The 18,009-nt window shown below is 42.8% G+C and overlaps 2 protein-coding genes across 2 annotated transcripts; one reads left to right on the top strand and one right to left on the bottom strand.

The window, feature by feature from the left end:
* The first annotated feature begins 3,646 nt into the window (after window positions 1-3,646).
* GCNT3 (glucosaminyl (N-acetyl) transferase 3, mucin type) lies at window positions 3,647-5,707 on the top strand. The gene has a single exon (XM_050903402.1). It carries the CDS (start codon window positions 3,647-3,649, stop codon window positions 4,955-4,957), a length of 1,311 nt encoding a protein of 436 aa, XP_050759359.1. The 3' UTR covers window positions 4,958-5,707.
* Window positions 5,708-12,888: 7,181 nt separating this feature from the next.
* GTF2A2 (general transcription factor IIA subunit 2) lies at window positions 12,889-17,299 on the bottom strand. The gene is made up of 5 exons (XM_050903645.1): window positions 17,141-17,299; window positions 16,882-17,021; window positions 16,243-16,347; window positions 14,888-15,014; window positions 12,889-13,201 (listed from the first exon to the last, which is right to left on the bottom strand). The coding sequence occupies exons 2-5, from the start codon at window positions 16,951-16,953 to the stop codon at window positions 13,176-13,178; spliced, it is 330 nt and encodes a 109-aa protein (XP_050759602.1). The 5' UTR covers window positions 16,954-17,021; window positions 17,141-17,299; the 3' UTR covers window positions 12,889-13,175.
* Window positions 17,300-18,009: the final 710 nt, after the last annotated feature.

Genomic DNA, 18,009 nt, shown 5'->3' with positions numbered 1-18,009 from the left:
CTTTTGTATTCATTGAGACATGTATCATCATTAGACAAAGTCAAAGCCAATGATTTGAGCCCACAGTTTAAAGTGAAGTATTTTGGAAGTTACAGTTACACCTAAGAATATCAATATTAACAGTTTTTAATTCCTATGTAGTATGAAAACAAGTTCTCAAGTCTTGGACTTTACCAACAAAATATTATTTTGTGTAGGCTAACATTTCTCTCATGGAAAAAAAGCAGCTTTGCAGAAAGCATGCTGTTAATTATGTTTTATTTAATTCCATTTTCATGTGTCTTTAAGGATTAAGTTTTTTCATCATGAATATGCAACAGAAAAAAAACCTTTCTGTATGGTGAGATGTTAGCATCTGTATTCTGTTACACAACTGAAATATCAACTCTATATCTAAACCATCACTAAGGACACAAATTTATTTTCATGAAGTTTTTTAGATGTATATATCTTGTCTGTAACACATACTATTCATATCAGACAAGTTAGATACCAAGCTTCACAGAAATTGTAAAGTTTGCAGGCATAACCACAGCTCATCTGCTGTGGTTATGCAGCAGACCTGCTTAGCAGAGAATAAAGCAAATGTTTACCTGTGTTGATCATGTGGATGACCACTTGCTCTTAACAGAATGCGTAAAGAATAATACCAAAGCACAGGAAAAACTGGTGTGCCAAATAACAAAAAAGTCATTGACAGAGGATTGGTCAGTACATATAGTGTGATCAACTGATAACTATTACGGAGGTTTTTCAGATTTTCAGCTAAGTGTTTAGCTAGACATTTACATTTCATACTTTCCAAAGGAGGCAGTTTTAAAAATTCACCCTGAAAGTAAGTAAGGAAGATATTTCAGTCAGCAGAGGCATAAGCACTTCAGACTACTTGGGTTTGCTGCACTTTTTTTAACTTGAGATAAGAGCCTATATATGAAGAGCTATGTACCACAGAGTAGATGATGTGTGGTCCTATGGCCACGCTGCTAAAGATAGAAACCTTCCAAAGTTTCAATTTTCTTGCACTGAACAAGTTCAAGATGTTAATGCTAAGCCACAAACTTCTTCCAAAGAAGTTTCATATTGATGAACCTGTGACTAAATTTACAGAATGTTGACAAATTAATCCAAAATAATTTCCTTTCTTACTCAGTATTAGGCTTTCCTTGAGAAAACATTTACTGTCAGATAAAGTTCTCAACAAAGATAACTTTTCCAAAAATAATTTTCCATCTGGCTGATATTTGTCAATGTGTATGACAGCATTTTCAAGCAGTGTATTACTCCTACAACCTATTCTCTATCTGTCCATGCATGTGACTTCAGCCACTGGCCAGCATAAAATGAAATACAGCAGCAATGTGCTGGCATTTCACACACTGTTTTGGGGTGTGGTGTTTGGGTTTTTTTGCTTCTGGTACTGTTCAGACATGGCATACACTGTTGGCTTTAAGAGTATAGCTGAGAACACTGAAAACATATTTTTCAAGTCTCAGGTTAGACTTAGCAATTGTTGACTCTTAACGAAGAATTATGGATGGTAAAAGCGTGAGTGAAAAGTTACAGTTTCTTTTCAACTTCCTGAAAAACACCTTTGGGAAAAACACCATGGCATTTCTGAATCACATCACCATAATTTTTTAAAAACTACTCAAAAATGCACATAACTGAAATAACTACAGCCCGTTTAAGAGCTCTCATGTGGAGTCATCATGTTTTCAGCATTTCCTGTAAGATTAAGAATTTGAGGATTTCTTCCACCACACGGTTACAAGACACAACACATACAGGGCAGGTAGAACCTTAAAGTAGAAACTATTGTTTACAATGCTATACAATATGTAAAATATGCTCTTGTTTTCCTAGTCTGCAAGTAGTGGCTGTATGAAAGAGGATATCTGCGTACTGAAATGAGAGTAGAGGATCAGTATAAAGATATTGCTTTAGAAAAATAAAATCCTAAGACTACAAGAACTTGCCAACACTCCATACAATACTGCAAGGGTACAGTCTAGCAGAAGTGACCTGGAGGGGAAGAGCTGCTTGGAAGTGCAGAAGACACACCAAGAGGATTACGATTGTCCTATTCCAAGAGTTTCTTTTACCTTTCCTCAGACTCTTTGAAATTGTCCAGGTGAACAAGCTCTCTAGTGCAAGCTGAACACAGCTTTTAGAAACAAATTTCAGGAGCAAAGTACACATATAAATGGGATGAATGTCTTCCTTGCACTGAGAAAGCAGCTGGCCCATCTAGCATCTTGTTTACATTTCCCAAGCCTTTTTTCCCCATGTTTCTCCCAGGCACATTCACTTCGGTACTTAGCACAGGCAAACTGACAGCTGTGCATATGGGAAATACTATATGTATCACATCATTGCCTTTCATAATGCCCATTAGAATTTCTGGACCACAGATGTCTAAGACAATTATTTACTGAACTGGGTAAAGCTAATAATTCAACAAATAATCTCAGTTTTGAAATTGGGGAAGTGACTTCTGCTGTTTTCTAGAACCTGTGCAGAACTACGCTTACATCAACTGTCCTCAGTCCAGCTGCAGGTCCTGTGAGTTTGGTTCCTTGATACATCTGGAGAAAGAAAAAAAAAAATTAAAAGAAATACACCTTTCTTTGTATCTTAGAAAACCCATCTTAGAAATTTTGACTCATCATTGAAACCGTTGAAACTGGCCCTTTTTTACAAACCTGGTACCAAATACCATATTTGGTTCAAACCACAAAGTGGTTCAGGATGACTGCAAAACCTAGGGGACATTATTTTGTTCATCACGGCACAAGGCGTATTTTAGTCACTTGCAGTTACCCCTCTTTTTCTATTAAGTGATAGTTACTTAGCCAGGATACACATGTAGGTGCATGCAGGAGGTCCTGACGCTCTCCACCAATATTCTCTCACTCCCTCCTTTAAGCGGACACTTTGTGGCAAATTATTTATAAACCAGGGCCTCTGTCTTCACCCTCTGCTTCCACTGCAGAAGCAGAGATTCCACTTTGCCCAGTTATCCAACATCTTTTGCAACAATCCTTCACTAAAGCTCAAAATGCTCCAGGCCAGCAGAAAGCTGGCCTCTAGACTACAGCACTACTGCTGTCACTCCCTTGACCTGTAAGCTGGAATGATCTGAACACTCGAAAAGCAGATTAGATCACAAAGTCATCTCGTAAAGTCTTTTAAAAAAGTGTGTTACATGGGGTTGCATTCTAGACGAATTTTCCTCGCGTTACACACCGGACAGGGGTAAGATAAAATATCTTCTTTTAAACAGACATACAAGATACACAGCCACCTCCAGTGTGGAGAAAACCAAACGCAGTCACGCCACGGGGAGGGAGGAGACTTCCTTTTATTCACCTGTTACTCACCTGCGGTTACGCGGACATCGCCCGGCCACTATTTCACCACTACCTAGGAAGCCGGCACCCACGCTGCAGGTTACTCTTTGCGCAGCACCGGCTCCGGCGCCCTCCATAAAGTCCAGCCCAGAGACAAGACCAGACCCACCGAGGCAAGGCAGCCGCGGGCGGGGGGGGGGGTCGGGCATCGCTTCGCCTCCGAGCGGCGGGGAGGGCGAGCCGCACGTGGCGGAGCGGCGCGCGAGGGAGCCGGCCGTGCCCGCCGCCGCGGGGGCATGCGGCTGGGCGACCTGAAGCCCCCGCAGGCGCGGCGGCGCCGCGCGGTGCTGCTGGGCTGCCTGCTGCTGGCCGCCGCCGTGGCGCTGCGCAGCGCCACCCGCCCCTGCCCCGCCGCCCCCGCGGACGCCGCCGCCGCCCACCCCCGCTGCCGCGAGCGCCTCTACCAGGCGCTGGAGCTCTCCCCCGGCAGGAGGATCAACTGCTCGGGGGTCGTCCACGGGGATGAGAAGGCCATCCGGGACGCCCAGCTCGGCAACCTGGAGGTTGCGAACAAAAGGGTTTCCCTGACGCCTGGCGAGTACCTGAACATGACGAAGGACTGCAGCAACTTCAAGGAGACCCGGCGGTTCATTGAGTTTCCGCTGAGCCAGGAGGAGGCAGAGTTCCCCATCGCCTACTCCATGGTCATCCACAACAAAATCGAGATGTTCGAGCGGCTCCTGCGGTCCCTCTACACCCCCCAGAACGTCTACTGCGTCCACATTGACAGCAAGTCCCCGGCCACCTTCCAGGAGGCTGTGCGGGCCATCGTAGCCTGCTTCCCCAATGTCTTTGTGGCTAGCCGCTTGGAAAAGGTGGTCTATGCCTCCTGGTCCCGGCTGCAGGCCGACCTCAACTGCATGCAGGACTTGTTACAGAGCCCCGTGCCATGGCGCTACTTCCTCAACACCTGCGGCACCGACTTCCCCATCAAGACCAACGCTGAGATCGTCCGTGCCCTGAAGACGCTGCAGGGGCAGAACAGCATGGAGTCAGAGAAGCCCTCGGCCCTCAAGCGGGAGCGCTGGCAGTACCACCACGAAGTGGGGAATATCATCTCCCGGACAGCCACAGAGAAACTGCCGCCACCCCACAACTATCCCATGTTCACAGGCAACGCGTACATCGTGGTCACACGGGCCTTCGTGCAGCACATCTTTGAGAACCCCACAGCGCAGGAGTTCCTCGAGTGGGCCAAGGACACCTACAGCCCTGACGAGCACGTCTGGGCCACCCTCAACCGCATGCCCGGCGTGCCGGGCGCCATGCCCCAGAATGACAAGTTCCAGCTCTCGGACATGAACGCCCTGCCCCGCCTGGTCAAGTGGCAGTACCTGGAGGGCGACACCAGCAAGGGCGCGCCCTACCCGCCCTGCACCGGCCGGCACCAGCGCGCCGTCTGCATCTACGGGGCGGGCGACGTGCCCTGGATGCTCCAGCAGCACCACCTCTTGGCCAACAAGTTCGACCCACTGGTGGACGCCGCCGCCATCCAGTGTCTCGAGGAGCACCTGCGCCACAGCGCCCTCTACGGCCGGGGACTCTGAGGGGAAGCCGCGGAGACCCTCGCCAGCACCTGCCTCCTTCCGCAGGCGAGTCCCGCCGGCGGCGCCTCAGCGACAGCGGGAGGGACTGGAGGCCGGCATTACCCGCGCTGGCGGAGGGATCTTTCTGCGCGGCAGGCGTGCGGTCGGGCGCGGGAGCCTCGGCGGTCCCCTGAGGGAGAAGCGGCCGCGCGCGGCAGGCAGTGCCGCGCGCGCGAGCGAGCGAGGTAACTGATGGTCGGGAGAGCCGCGCGGTCCGCTGGAGCGGGGGGCGCCCCGCGGAGGGGTACGGACGGGGCGCCTCGGAGGCGGGAATGCCCGGTGTGGAAGGGCGGGAGGGCTCAGCCTCCCCTGCCCTGCCTCCTCCCTTCCACCGTCTCCCCGACCCGCGGGCTTCTCCTCACAGACACCGTGCGGGGCGCCGACTCCCGCCCGGCACCCCAGGCAGCTTTCTAACAGACCGTCTTAAAGAAACGGGGGTAGCGTATTTTTCCGTTCTCCTTCTACAGTCTGTTCGCAGAAGTGACCCAGGGCTTCTTGTAGACAGGCAGGGCCAGGTCATGGACCACGGTGACTCCACGTCCTGCTACAAGCAGAGCTGGAACTATAATTAATTTGCTTTTCTACAAAGCACCTGGCAGGCCACTCACTCCTGGCACCTGCTGCACTGCTCAGTTTAACATCTAGCTGCTGCTTTTGCATCACTTTGAAGTTTAATTTCTATCAATAGCCATTAAAACAAAAATCCTTCAATAAAATCAAATATATTAAAATAGATTGCTCTTTGGTGTTCTGTATCCTGTAGTCCTCTGAGGAGAACTGGTTGCATTCCTAGGCAGAGCCATTAGACTAATTAACCCTTCTGCACCCCACTTCTCCATCTGTAACACAGGGAGAGGGATGCTTATGTAGTTAATGGTGAGCAAACTTACATTTTTCTAACATCTTCCTCTCTCTTTCCCTCCCCCGAGAAAAGAGATTTTTGTGAGGAGCGCTCTTGGTAATATAATTGCCATATCTAGTAGTGTATCTGGCCTTTTAGATGAACAAAACAATCATCTAACACCTTGTTTTCTTAAGTTTCTAGAAGCTGAAAGAAAGATTTGTGAACTTCTGTGTTTCAATCACAGGTATTTTTCCCACCTTCTCACGTTAAAGCCAGCCACTTGCCATGGATCCAACAGCTTTTCACTACCTGTAATGCTGAAGGATTAATTCAGTTGTCTTTGTACTACCAAAAAAATCTTCAAGTAATTTTTTTGTCAGTAAACACTCTCACCTTTATAAATTCAAGGTCTCGGGTGGAGAATTAGCATTATACAAAGAACATCTGAAGCAATTCCATAGCACCAGACTACATTTAGATGAAGTTAAGTTACGACTGCAGTCACACAGATCTTTAAAACATTGATTTAAATAGGATGAGAAGATGAAATAACTGACTTGAAAAGGTGTATCATTGCAATTTTGTTAGACATTTTAAAATGAACTTGGTTGTAAAATGCTGATTTTTAAAATGCCATGGTGATTTCACAGCAAACGTTATAGGCAAAAACCCTAACTACTGGCAAGAAAAGCTCTCAAACAAATACCCAACATACCATTGGGCGTCTGTTTATTCAAAAAGAGCAAATAAAGTAATAGGATTACTGGTCCCAGTGGGAAACTCTTTCCAACTTACGTAAACAGACATTTGCTACAACAGAGATTAAAGCTTTATGCTAACCTGATAGTAACATAGAAAATTTAAAAATGGTTTCAGCAGCAAATTCAACATTGAATAGCAAAAAATCTCCATGTCTGGTACATTCTTTTAGAACAAAACTTCTTTGCTGACTCAGGGCAAGAATTCAAATCTCCCAACATAGAAGACTGCATCTAACCACTGCTGCCTAATTGATTTTGCTTGTTGGAGCTCTTTCATTTACTTTAAATTAATACATATTAGCCCAAAATGGTAAACTACTGCCAGTGGTTCATTGGGGGACGGGGATACATTCAAGTTTCTGGACTAAATCAGGCAGAGCGGGGTCAGTGTGTTTCTGACTATGGCAAGGTGTTGTCTTTTTCCCTTGGAAAACTGAGAAAAAAAGGTGCATATTCATGGAGAGAAAAAAAACCCCATACTTCTCTATTCTAAGGAATTGCATCAAAACCAAACTCAATATCACTCAACTCTAATACAGAACTTTGTATTCCAGAGATCTCAAAGTATCTTAGAAAACTGGCAACAGGGCACAAAGAAAGGATGTAACTTGCCAAGGTTAGCTGCAGAACTGAAAAAAGAATAAACTTCAAATAGACTAGGGCAAGCTGTAGCCCAAAGTAGCATTGGCATATCAGAATATAGGATCACCTCCAAAAAAACAGGTTAAACCCCATATGAACTTCATCAGTAAAATCTTGGGCTATCCAAATTGGAAATATAGTCATATCAGAAATATTAGTGTTAACTTTGTCTAGTGAGAGGATGAAAATCTACTTCTGACAGTTCTGTCTACAATGAATTAACTAACAATCTGAACTTTAAATAAACCACCAGTTGTTTAAGGAGGAAATATGTTGCAAAATGCCATTTACCTTTCAAGATGCCACAGGAGGAAGGTGAAACTATAATTCTGAAATCTAATAACAGATTTTTTTAAACTCACCTGGCTTTAATTTGTATTTTATTTCCAAGCAGTTTTCACTTTATTTTTACAAGAACAACCTAATGTGAACTGAAACTGGCATAATACATATTTACACAGCGGTCCACGAACAGCTCTCCTTAACTCTAGTTAGGAGGGTCTGTTTCCTTCTTGCTTTGCATTTCTTTCATACTCCATATGATCATCTCTGAAATATCCTATAATAAAGAGATGGGTCAATTGAAATAAATTCAGAGGAAACCAGGTAATAAATTCTGAACAAACTAGAAGCAAACATGACCTATAGGAACAAAATATCAGTAAATTATTTGCAGTCATGGGTAAAATTGATTCAGGGAACAGGGTTAGGGTGTCCTTTTTCTTCTGACTGCAACAGCAGTGACCATGAAACATTAACTAGACTCTCAGTGAACTATTTTCCACTTCCTTGGAGGGTGCAGGCTCTTTTAGCACAAGGTGAAAACCAAAATATATATCTGTGACTTACTACCTACTAAGCTATAATGGCTAATTTATATAGTAAATTTATCTTTGAGCAAAGCTATTTTCCTAACAAAGATCACCCTTTAAGTTACAGTGAAGGAAAAGTCCACATCTCCCAGTACAGTCTTATTAAAGTTAAAATGCTTTTTACCATGCTCCTACCTTTCTCCCCCACCACCCCCCGGAACTTTCAGAGTACAGAAAAGCAAAACCAAGTCACTAGTACCTTAACTGAAATACTACCTCCTAAGCTGCTGAGATACTTAAAAGCAACTATCTGTGTTTTGAGTAACTCTCATCTACCTTATTGTACCTAGTCATTGTGTGCAAGTACATAATGATCCTGATTAAACTTGTCTTCTGGGAATTCATCATAAATTCTTCCTGCTCTGCATTTACCTTTAATTTGTGTCTCTCCGATAACATTTCAGGTCAGGTATTGACATCCCTGACTGAGCAAACAGCTTACTTCAGATAACAACCTGTTTGCGCACTTACGGAATTCACAAAATCATTTTTCTCAGAAGCCATGTTTAAACACAGGCAGTCACCCACAGCCATTTCTGTATTGTTGTCTATTCTTTCCTTTTCTTCACTTTCTTTTAGTTAATTTACTTTCTAAATAGACACATCCATTCCAGCTCAAGGTCCAGGTGCAAAAGTATCTTTTACTATCTCTCTGCTACTGATAGGTGGAAGCAACTGTGAGCTTTCTGAAGAAAATCAACAAAAAAACCAAATAAATGAATCAGTCCGTAACACTACAGGCAAGGAAGAATCAAATAGGCAGCAGCAAATATGCTGATGCTGTAGCAAGTGAGATGGTTTGTCTTCTGCTGGATATTAAAATAGCTTACTATAACAAAAGTGCAGCCAACACTTTTAGGTGTAAGTTCAACACATCTTCCAAGACCACAAAGCACATTAATCATATGAACGTGGAGGGATTAGCTGAAATTCAAACACAAAAAACAGCAAGTGGCAAGAAAATTATGGAGAGTAAAGCAATAAAAAGCAGGAGGAATATTGGCACCACATCCCCATACCTTCTCTTTGCTCCCTTCTCCTTCAGTGAACTGCAACAGCCTCCACAGAAGTAGCAGATCCGGGGCCTGGACAAACACCATCCCAGAAACATGGTTAGAGCCAAAAAGAATGTGTGCTGCCAAGCTAGTGTCAGAGCTTGTGTTGACAGCTGTGAGGTTTGCAGGAATTAATTCCTCCAGGAGCATAAGCAAGCTTCTCTTCTGCAGTGAGCAGGCAGCAGTCTTCACCCCATAGGCAGATACTGCCTGAGGCATCACTGGAGCAATTCTAGACATCGAAAAGGTTATTCCCAAGAATTATTTACACCTCAGTATGCCTCAAGAGCTGTTTTCTAAAGAGATGGTGGAGTTAACAGGGTAAATACCTTATGCTGAATGGGCAGTTTAAGAAAAAAGGATAGTTTAGAAACAACAACCAAAAAAAACCCCCCAAAAAACTAGAGGTAAGCTAGGAACAGGGAGCATTTATCACACCAGACCTGTTTGAGAGCTTACTTTAGAAGCTTTAGAAACCATAAAGCAACCCTTATTCACGTCGTTTCTTCACATACACAAAACCAACACTAACTTCTGCAGTTTTCAACAGTATATTCACTGAACAAATAAACACTAAAGAAGTGGTACCTGGAGCTTCTGCACCGTACCATAACCGTGCAAGGAACAAGGCTGCCAAATGCTTCTGTTGCATATGCACAGATTGCCCTTTGGCTCTCAAGGACCACAGACCACAAGAGCAAAGAATAGCATTGATCACAAAAGTTCAAGTATTCTTTGTGTACCCAGGTAAACTCAGTAGTCTGTATGTATCCAGATTTGAATTCCATGTCCTAGAAACGTCCCACAGATGCAAAAAAATCAGATACCTGCATTGCCTAACACTGCACTGTCATGAAGGAGATGGAAGATGCATATGTAAGCTAATTTTAGGAACAATAAGTAGTCAAACTTCTAATAAAACATTTTGTATGTTAAATAAAGAGTACACAGAAAACGAGGAGGATTCTGCCATGATAGTGGAAAACAAGTGGTTTGCAGAACAACAGCTTGATGCATTTGCCATAACCAAACAGAGCTAGCCTATGTTACCAGAAAATTTTAAACGGTGATATTAAAAAATTAACCAGATGTGAAATAAAGCTTCTAATACCACCAATAATTAGCCAGGCAGCAGCAATACAAAAGATTCAGGGTACGTGTTTGCCTTTCCTTCCTTCAATTTTTATTTCTGTTTGGTAACTTCTCTCTTCCTGTTGTTTTGTATGAAAGGCCTTCTCAGACTTTCGTCTTGAGAGAGGAAAGGAACGTCTAGATTACAGAAGCATATGTTATGACTGCCCACTTGTTCCTACTCATTTGTTTGCTGTTTCACCTAAAACATTCCCTTACTCCCCATTTGTGCATGCTTTCTAGCCTTTCACACAGACTAAATTACATAGATTCCCTCAGCACACAGTCCCTTCATCATCACTGTGCACAGGAACAGATTGCTTCCTGTCCCCAACCATTCCAGTTGCTCCAAAAATCTTTCAAGTCCATTGCGCATTTCTTTTAAGACTACATTATTATTAGCAAAAGGAAAAATCTTAGAACAGTTCAGAAGCATCAGAAGCATTTAATATGTTTTTCACATGTCACTTTTTGCCACTCACTTAACTCAGGCTAAACAACAAGCTAATCAAGAACATCAGTGTCACTTAAGCATTTGCATATTTTTTCAGTACAGTAAGACTCGGGTACTGAGCATTTAAATTAATTTCAGAATGTCCAGCTCCTTTTCAAATGCTTCCTTACAAGTCCAGGCAATATTCAAATCTCAGTTTTCACACCGAATAGGAACCACCAGATAAGTAGGGTATACAATTCAAAGTATTACTGTCATGCATCAGCACAGGTAGTATCCCATCACCTTCTCTTTCCAAAGGACCAAGTCTAGAGCTTTAATGGGACGATTACTTCTTCTTTTTTTAAAAAAGTCAGTAAAGTTGTCCAGAATTATGAACATAATCATTTCTGGTTCATGCTCACATTGACTTGAATTTCACTGATTACTAAGCAGCAGAAATCTTTGTCAACAAAATTATTTCTCCTGTCACTCGTAATTTTTCTTAGTATATAGATTCATTACGTTATTTTCTTTTTCAGTTAAATATTTATTTTCCTTTCAATTAACAGCTGAGGTAGCACTAAGCCTGGGAGTACTAAAGCAGTAGTATACAACTGTTGAAACACAAGAGAAGCCTGATAGAGGAGTATCAATGAAATGTAAACATAAATCCATTCTGCACAATAACCTCACATCATCAGTACACTTGTGCTTCTCTATTGTTTTTAACGGAAAAATGCTATAGTAAATATGCTAATGCACACTTAATTGGAACAAATATAATTATTTTCATTAGGAAGGAGTCCAAAGGCTACAGAGAACTGGAGACTGAGAAGTTTCTGTCCAGAGACAGGAAGAGACTACAGAGTTGGAGGTAAGAAGAGCAAACTTTTATACTTGTAACAGCTGAAATTCAGTTTACAATAGGATTATTAGAGAACAAAAAAATCTTTAAACCTAGAAAAAGAGAAAACCACAGTACCGATACACATTTGCATCCTTCTGTTCTTCTGGTTTCAAAAACAGTTACTTACCAATCTGCAGTTTGCAGCAAAGGACATTTAGCATAGATACAAAACAAAAAAAAAAAAAAAAAAAAAAAAGGTAAACATAATACTTGGAACAGTCTAGCAAGTTTGTGAACTGCTTTCTCACTTGAAGTGAGGGAAGCAGAAGTTAACCAGACCCCAAATATATGTCCTTTGATGTCCAAAGGTAGGATTTAGAGAACCGTAACATATCAGTCTGGAAACGTATTAGAATAGATACTAAAGCTTTATTACTTTAATTAATGGACTGGGCCACTGACGTGTAGCGAAAGGTTTCAACATATAAAATTATGCTCCAGTTTTGGCACAGACTAAAGATTTAGACTGATCTGAACACAGTTACCTGCTGACTTTTCTTCTGTATGGTTTCCAGTTTCTAGTGGTCTGTAAGTAGCCTACTGTCAAAAATAAATGAATTTGACACTGCTGAGGCAGCTAGCGTTCCTGTGACCGCACTGGAACAGTCACTGCCTTACTCAGACAAATGAGCTGTCAGTATATTATATTCATACTTCTAGTGAAGAAACTATTTTAAGGGTTTCTTGATTGGAGTTATTTAGTGGAATGTGTAAGTCTAAAAAGAACAAAGTTATCCATTTGATATCTCAAAATTCATAGCTCAATTCTTTCACTGAAATCCTGTTGGCCAGGTGTCCGATTAAATGTATTCCACATAAATACAAAAAACAATTAGAAAAACATTAAAAGAAGCAGCACTAACATTTGTTGAGAATATAGTGCAATCTTACGAGACTCAGTTTCATTATTTCAATTTGATTAGCTGTGCAATAACTTTAATACTTGGGTTAGTGTATTATTAGCAGAGGGTACCAAATGGACAAATTTATAGACAGAAAGATGCAGTAACAAGCAGACAAATATACTGGCCAGCATGAGCTGCTAAGCTTTTGTCGATGTCGTCCTCCATCATTCTAAAACAGTCATTTCTTGCAATACTAATCAGTGCAACCATACTCACAACTCTGTAACTGAAAGCCCTTTGCATTTGCAACATTACTCTAAACACACTTAGACAATACTGGGAGAATATATTATATTAATGATTGTTTTTAAACAAAGTTTTCCAATGATCACTCATTCACAGGTTTTTAAATAAAAGTTTATTACAGAAATTATTTTGAACAAAAAAGGCAACAGTATCTGTTGTAATTTAAAAAAAAAAAAAGTAACATTGTATTCATGCCCTATAAGGTGAACTGAAGAAATGCTACAGGTATTTCTTCTGCTGTGATTCTGTGACACTTTCTAGTATGGATTAACTCACATCTGCATTACAAGAATTAAGTATGAACACAGTCCCTTTCCATGCTTCTCTCCAGAAAGTGCTGCATATTAACAGAAAATGTTGCAGACAAACCACAGTTCTATTCATTCCGCAGTATTGGAACCAGTGTCTAGGAAAGAAAAAAAAAGTGTGAGTAATACATACCCCCACTACCGCTGAGTATAAATTAAAGAGAATGAATACCATTCTCTGATACCTTCCCCAAGCATTTTAGAACATGTTCTGTACCTACCCAATTCCCTCCACTGCTATCAATGTGATGCATGAACTGCTTGTGCTGTTTCACTTCATTTACCAACATTGAAAAAAGCCAGCACAAAACTTCAAGGTTGTGCACACACATCATTTGCTATTAAGGCACTAAAAATACAAGCAGCTTTGCTTTAACTTGTAGTGATACACAAACACTTTATTGCAGTCAGCCACAAGCACATCTGGCTAAATCACATAATCTACTGAAGAGAAAGGGTTTTGCACATCCATTAGCATAAGCTCCTATAGAGTGTGGGCTATAGTTTATTATGCATTTTGAAATAGATGCAAGAATGAGCATGATCTTCATAAAACAACTGAGAGCAATTCTCTGTTCTGAACTTTTATCAGAAGCACCAATTAAGATCAGTGCAACTTCTGGTATTACTACCACTACTGCTTTCTTGTTCTTAGAGCTATGGAAAAAATACATAACTTGGATATGGAGAAAGACAAGTCAGTGTTTACTACGGTCCTTTAGCAAGTCAACTTCTTGTGGGGAAAAAAGGCTGTAATGTTAAGAGCCACTTTAAGTCACCCAGTTCTTTAAATCTTATCTGCATACTTTATCAAGAGTGAAAACGATTAATACTTGGAAAGTAAGGTTTCCTCTACTAGCTATAATAAGCACACAAAAAATAAACAGAGTAAGATTATATGCTTGGCTAATACCAGAAGTTGAGCAAACAATAAATTCTGTAAACTCTTTAGAACTACAACTTGAAGTGACTACTGTAATCACGCCAGGATCAGGAAGCCATGAAGAACCTGTTTCAGAGGTCTAGGGTATTTTTAAATAAAGCCTTTTCCATTCGCAGTTCTTCCTTTTAGCATCACTCCCCGGGGATAAAACAAGTGGCACCTCACACATCTTTAGTGATATTCTGCCACATTGATGGTTTTAAAAGTTATAAACCGGCTTGCCACAAAAGTCACTAAATGACTTTTTCCAGTAAAGAATTTCAAGGAACATTGACAAAAGTAACCCAGTCAAGCAGATATGGAACATAAGCTCCCGTAAACAGTGTACATCCAGTGGGCCTGTTGAGCAATATATAAATCTTATAATATGATTTGCAAATGCTTAGCAGAAGCTTTTCATGTGCTTGGGTCCCCTACTATCAAATCCAGCAAACAATTACGTAGACAGTTTTCTCAGACAATTGCTTGCTCAGACGGATAAAGCACTCCTTGCATTCAATAAAACACGGTGCTGTTCTAACAAACAGGTTAATACTAGAAAAATCACGACACAGAAATTCAATTAAGATGACTTCCGACTTTCTAATCACTTTAGTAATATGTACTGCCCAACAACAGGTGTACAGCAGTCTGTAACACATTCCAATTTCAGTGCTTATGAGTTAGGGAAACATTTAGCTTGCTTTTGTTTCATTTCTCATCGTATGTAAAAGGGAGTGCAGAGCCCTACTTTTATCTGAATAATACAATCAATCCAGCTTTAATCAGACATTTGGTCAAAGCTTTCTATAAATGATCAAGTCTTGCGTCTCAGCTTATTTATATCATATTCCATACTTACTTTTTCCATCACATGCTACAATTTTCACTTTATCCACTTTCACAAGTTCAGTGACCTCCCTAAATTCAACATCATTCAGTACAAATGTCCATACGTTGTCACAGAACCTGTATGTATTCAGAGACCCCTTTAAAAAGACAAGAGACATTTTCTATAGGATGCATCCTAAAAGTAACAGAAAATATGATGTTTACTATCTACTGAACTACGTACCTTCTAGAACCAGGTTTGCCATAAAGCCAACTGTGAACATGAATGCATACAAACTTGGCAAGCAAGCAATTCTGAGGAAAACTGTAATTTAAATGCCCTCCAATGGCTGAAATTTTCAAGACCATGTAGTGACATTATAGTCTATCCAAGGGGAAGCTTTACAGGTTCGCTAAGAAGTTTTATAACTTTTCTAATGTGTATAAAGGATCAGTATCAGACAAGATTTCTTAAAACATGGGCCATAAGAAAAATCAGTTACAGCAGTGATCGTAACAAGATGTGAATTCTGCAATTGTTTAAATAAAACAATAGTTTAAATAAAAAATCATGACAAAACTGACCTATATGACATAAAGGGGTATCCCTCATGTTTGATGTATTACTGAGGATGTTGATATGTAAACCTTTTGGCCTTCATCTTCACATACTTTAAACTGATACTCTTGAACTTAGGCTCCAAGTAACATTTTTTTAATTTACCCACTAAACACATTCTGAACAGTTCTCTATACCATGTTACATAGACAAAGCAAGTGAAGTGTGTTAGAGAAAAGAAGTTATACTCTTTTTAGCATATCTATATGGTTTAAAAATCTAAAATTGACAGGTTGACATTTAACAATTTGCTGGCTATCTGACATTAATTAGGGTGGCTGGCTGGGAAAAAAACCCCAGATTTATTTTTCTATGATACCTACAGAAAATAGCTACAAAATGATCCAATGACTTACATAAGGGTAGATCTACAACTCTCTCTTCACATTATAGATGTGGCTGAAAATCTGGCCTCATCTCACTTCTGCTAGGTACAACTAAGAGAAGCAAAAGTCTCCCTCCCCATCTGCAAGACACTGAGGATGGCAATGCTACCCATCGAAGCATTTTCCTCTTCCCCTTCCCCTGTTTTCATCTGCCCGCCAAATCTGTTTCTGATTTTTGCATTCCTTCAAAAGGTCCCTAGCAAAATAAGAAGATAACAAGCCTTACAATTGCATACAGAATGTATGTGTAAACAGTCATTATTTCAGAGTCGAAATGGACCTACATAAGTTTTTGCTTAGAGCACACAGCTTTTAACAACATTCTGCATCAATGCTTAGTTACTGTACCTCATGAAGAACTTTTATATGTTGTTATCTTACCCTGAAATTTACTCTGTTCCTGACTCGTTGTGCCAGTGCCGAATTTATAGCTTTATCAAACTGAAGTAGCACCTGAAGGGCCAGCTGAGGTGTGATTTGCTGTGACTAAAGTAGTTGGGGAAAAAAAAAAAAAAGTTTTGAGTTGTTTCAAAGTAAACTCAAAAATGCAGTAAAAATTAAAAACATCAAAACAAAGTTCACATCAAGCAGATCTCTAGAAAAACAATTTACAGAAGTATTATGTTCCTGTGTTTACTTAATTTTTCCTGTTTTAACTCTGAGAGAAGAAATGATGTGCTAACATGATTTTTTGTGCCACACAAAGATTTCTTTTCATAAACATTCACTGGAAACAACCAGAAGAGCAGGAAATCGATTACAGTGTTCCAGATTAATCTAGCTGTTCATTTACCAGGCCATGCAACAGGGCATTATGCCACTTACATAAAATACTTTGTTTGTCTAGAACGTTAAGAAAAAGACTTCCCACGTGAATGGAGTACCAATAACTTTTGATTTCAATCAGTAAGTTTTCCAAACGTTGGCCATAAGTACCCCGATACAGCAACCACAAAGCCGTTTTAATAACTAACCTCTCCTTATTAAGCTGATTGCCCAGACCCTAAACCCCACACGCACCTGTATGAGCTCATCCAGACTCTCCTGAAGACTGTTACCCAGCGTGGTGTTTCTATACAGCTGATATGCCATGGTTTACCAAGATGGGCCGGACACCTTCCTGACCATCCGCGGCTCTGGACGCCTGTTATGTCCTCGCTCTCATTTAACAAAAAACCAAAAACAATTTAAAAAATAGAAAAACCCCAAGAGAGCCCTTAATGTACAATGCACAGCAAGAGCAAACAGAATTTAAAAAAATCACTTCGCAAACACTAACCGACAATTAAGAGCGCTCAAGAGCACAAAGCATTAACGACCGGCAGGAAAACCGGGCCGCCGGGGAAGGCAGCAGGGAGGGAGCCGCGTCGCTGCCGGGCCGACACCGACAGGCCTTTGTGCCCGACAGGCACGGAAGCGGCGGGCTGGGGCCGTCTTTGTTCGCCGCCCATTCGGCTTCCAAACCGATCCCCGTCCCCCCGCGGCGCCGGGCGCGCGCTTGGGAAAGCCCTTACGGGACTTTCAGGCAAGCGCTGGGGACTGAGCGGCCTTGCGCCGCCGCCGCCGCCGCCCCCCGCCCCCCTCCCCCCCCCGGGCTGGGCCGGGCCCCGTCGTCCCCCCCAAGGCCGCCCGTGGCCCCAGCGAACCCGAGCAAAGGTGCCGGCCGCCGCACCACCGCCGCGGGCAGCTCCGGCCCCGGCCCGCAGCGCGCGGGCGGCCAGCCCCACCGGCCACCGCAGGAAGGGGGAGCCGCGCAGGCAGCGCCGCCCCGCCGGGCCCAGCCCCGGGGCTCCCGCAGAGGCAGCCCCCTCCGGCGGCCCCAGCCTCACCCGCTCCGAGCGGCCGGAAGAGGTAGGGTCCCCTTCTCGGCCGCCCCGTGGCCCGGAAGCGGAACGGCGAGGGCGCTGGCTGCGCCCCGCCCCATCCCGCCGCCCCGGAGCTGGAGCCGGGAGGCCGCGCTGCACGGCGGCCCTCAGAGCAGAGCTCGTTTTGCGCGGGAGGGGAGCGGAGCGGAGCGCCTCGGCCCGGACCTGCCACCCGGGGGCAAGGGCAGGAGGGGCGGGAGGGGCGGGAGGGCCCCCGGGGAAGCGGCGGCGGCAGCAGCAGCGGCAGCAGCACGCCGAGCTGCACGGCTTTCCCCAGCGCAGC

Source organism: Gymnogyps californianus, chromosome 11, assembly GCF_018139145.2.
Source record: "Gymnogyps californianus isolate 813 chromosome 11, ASM1813914v2, whole genome shotgun sequence".
NCBI classification, from domain to species: Eukaryota; Metazoa; Chordata; class Aves; order Accipitriformes; family Cathartidae; genus Gymnogyps; species Gymnogyps californianus.
The sequence above is the reverse complement of the archived record's forward strand: the minus strand, read 5'-3'. Positions and strand labels throughout refer to the sequence as shown.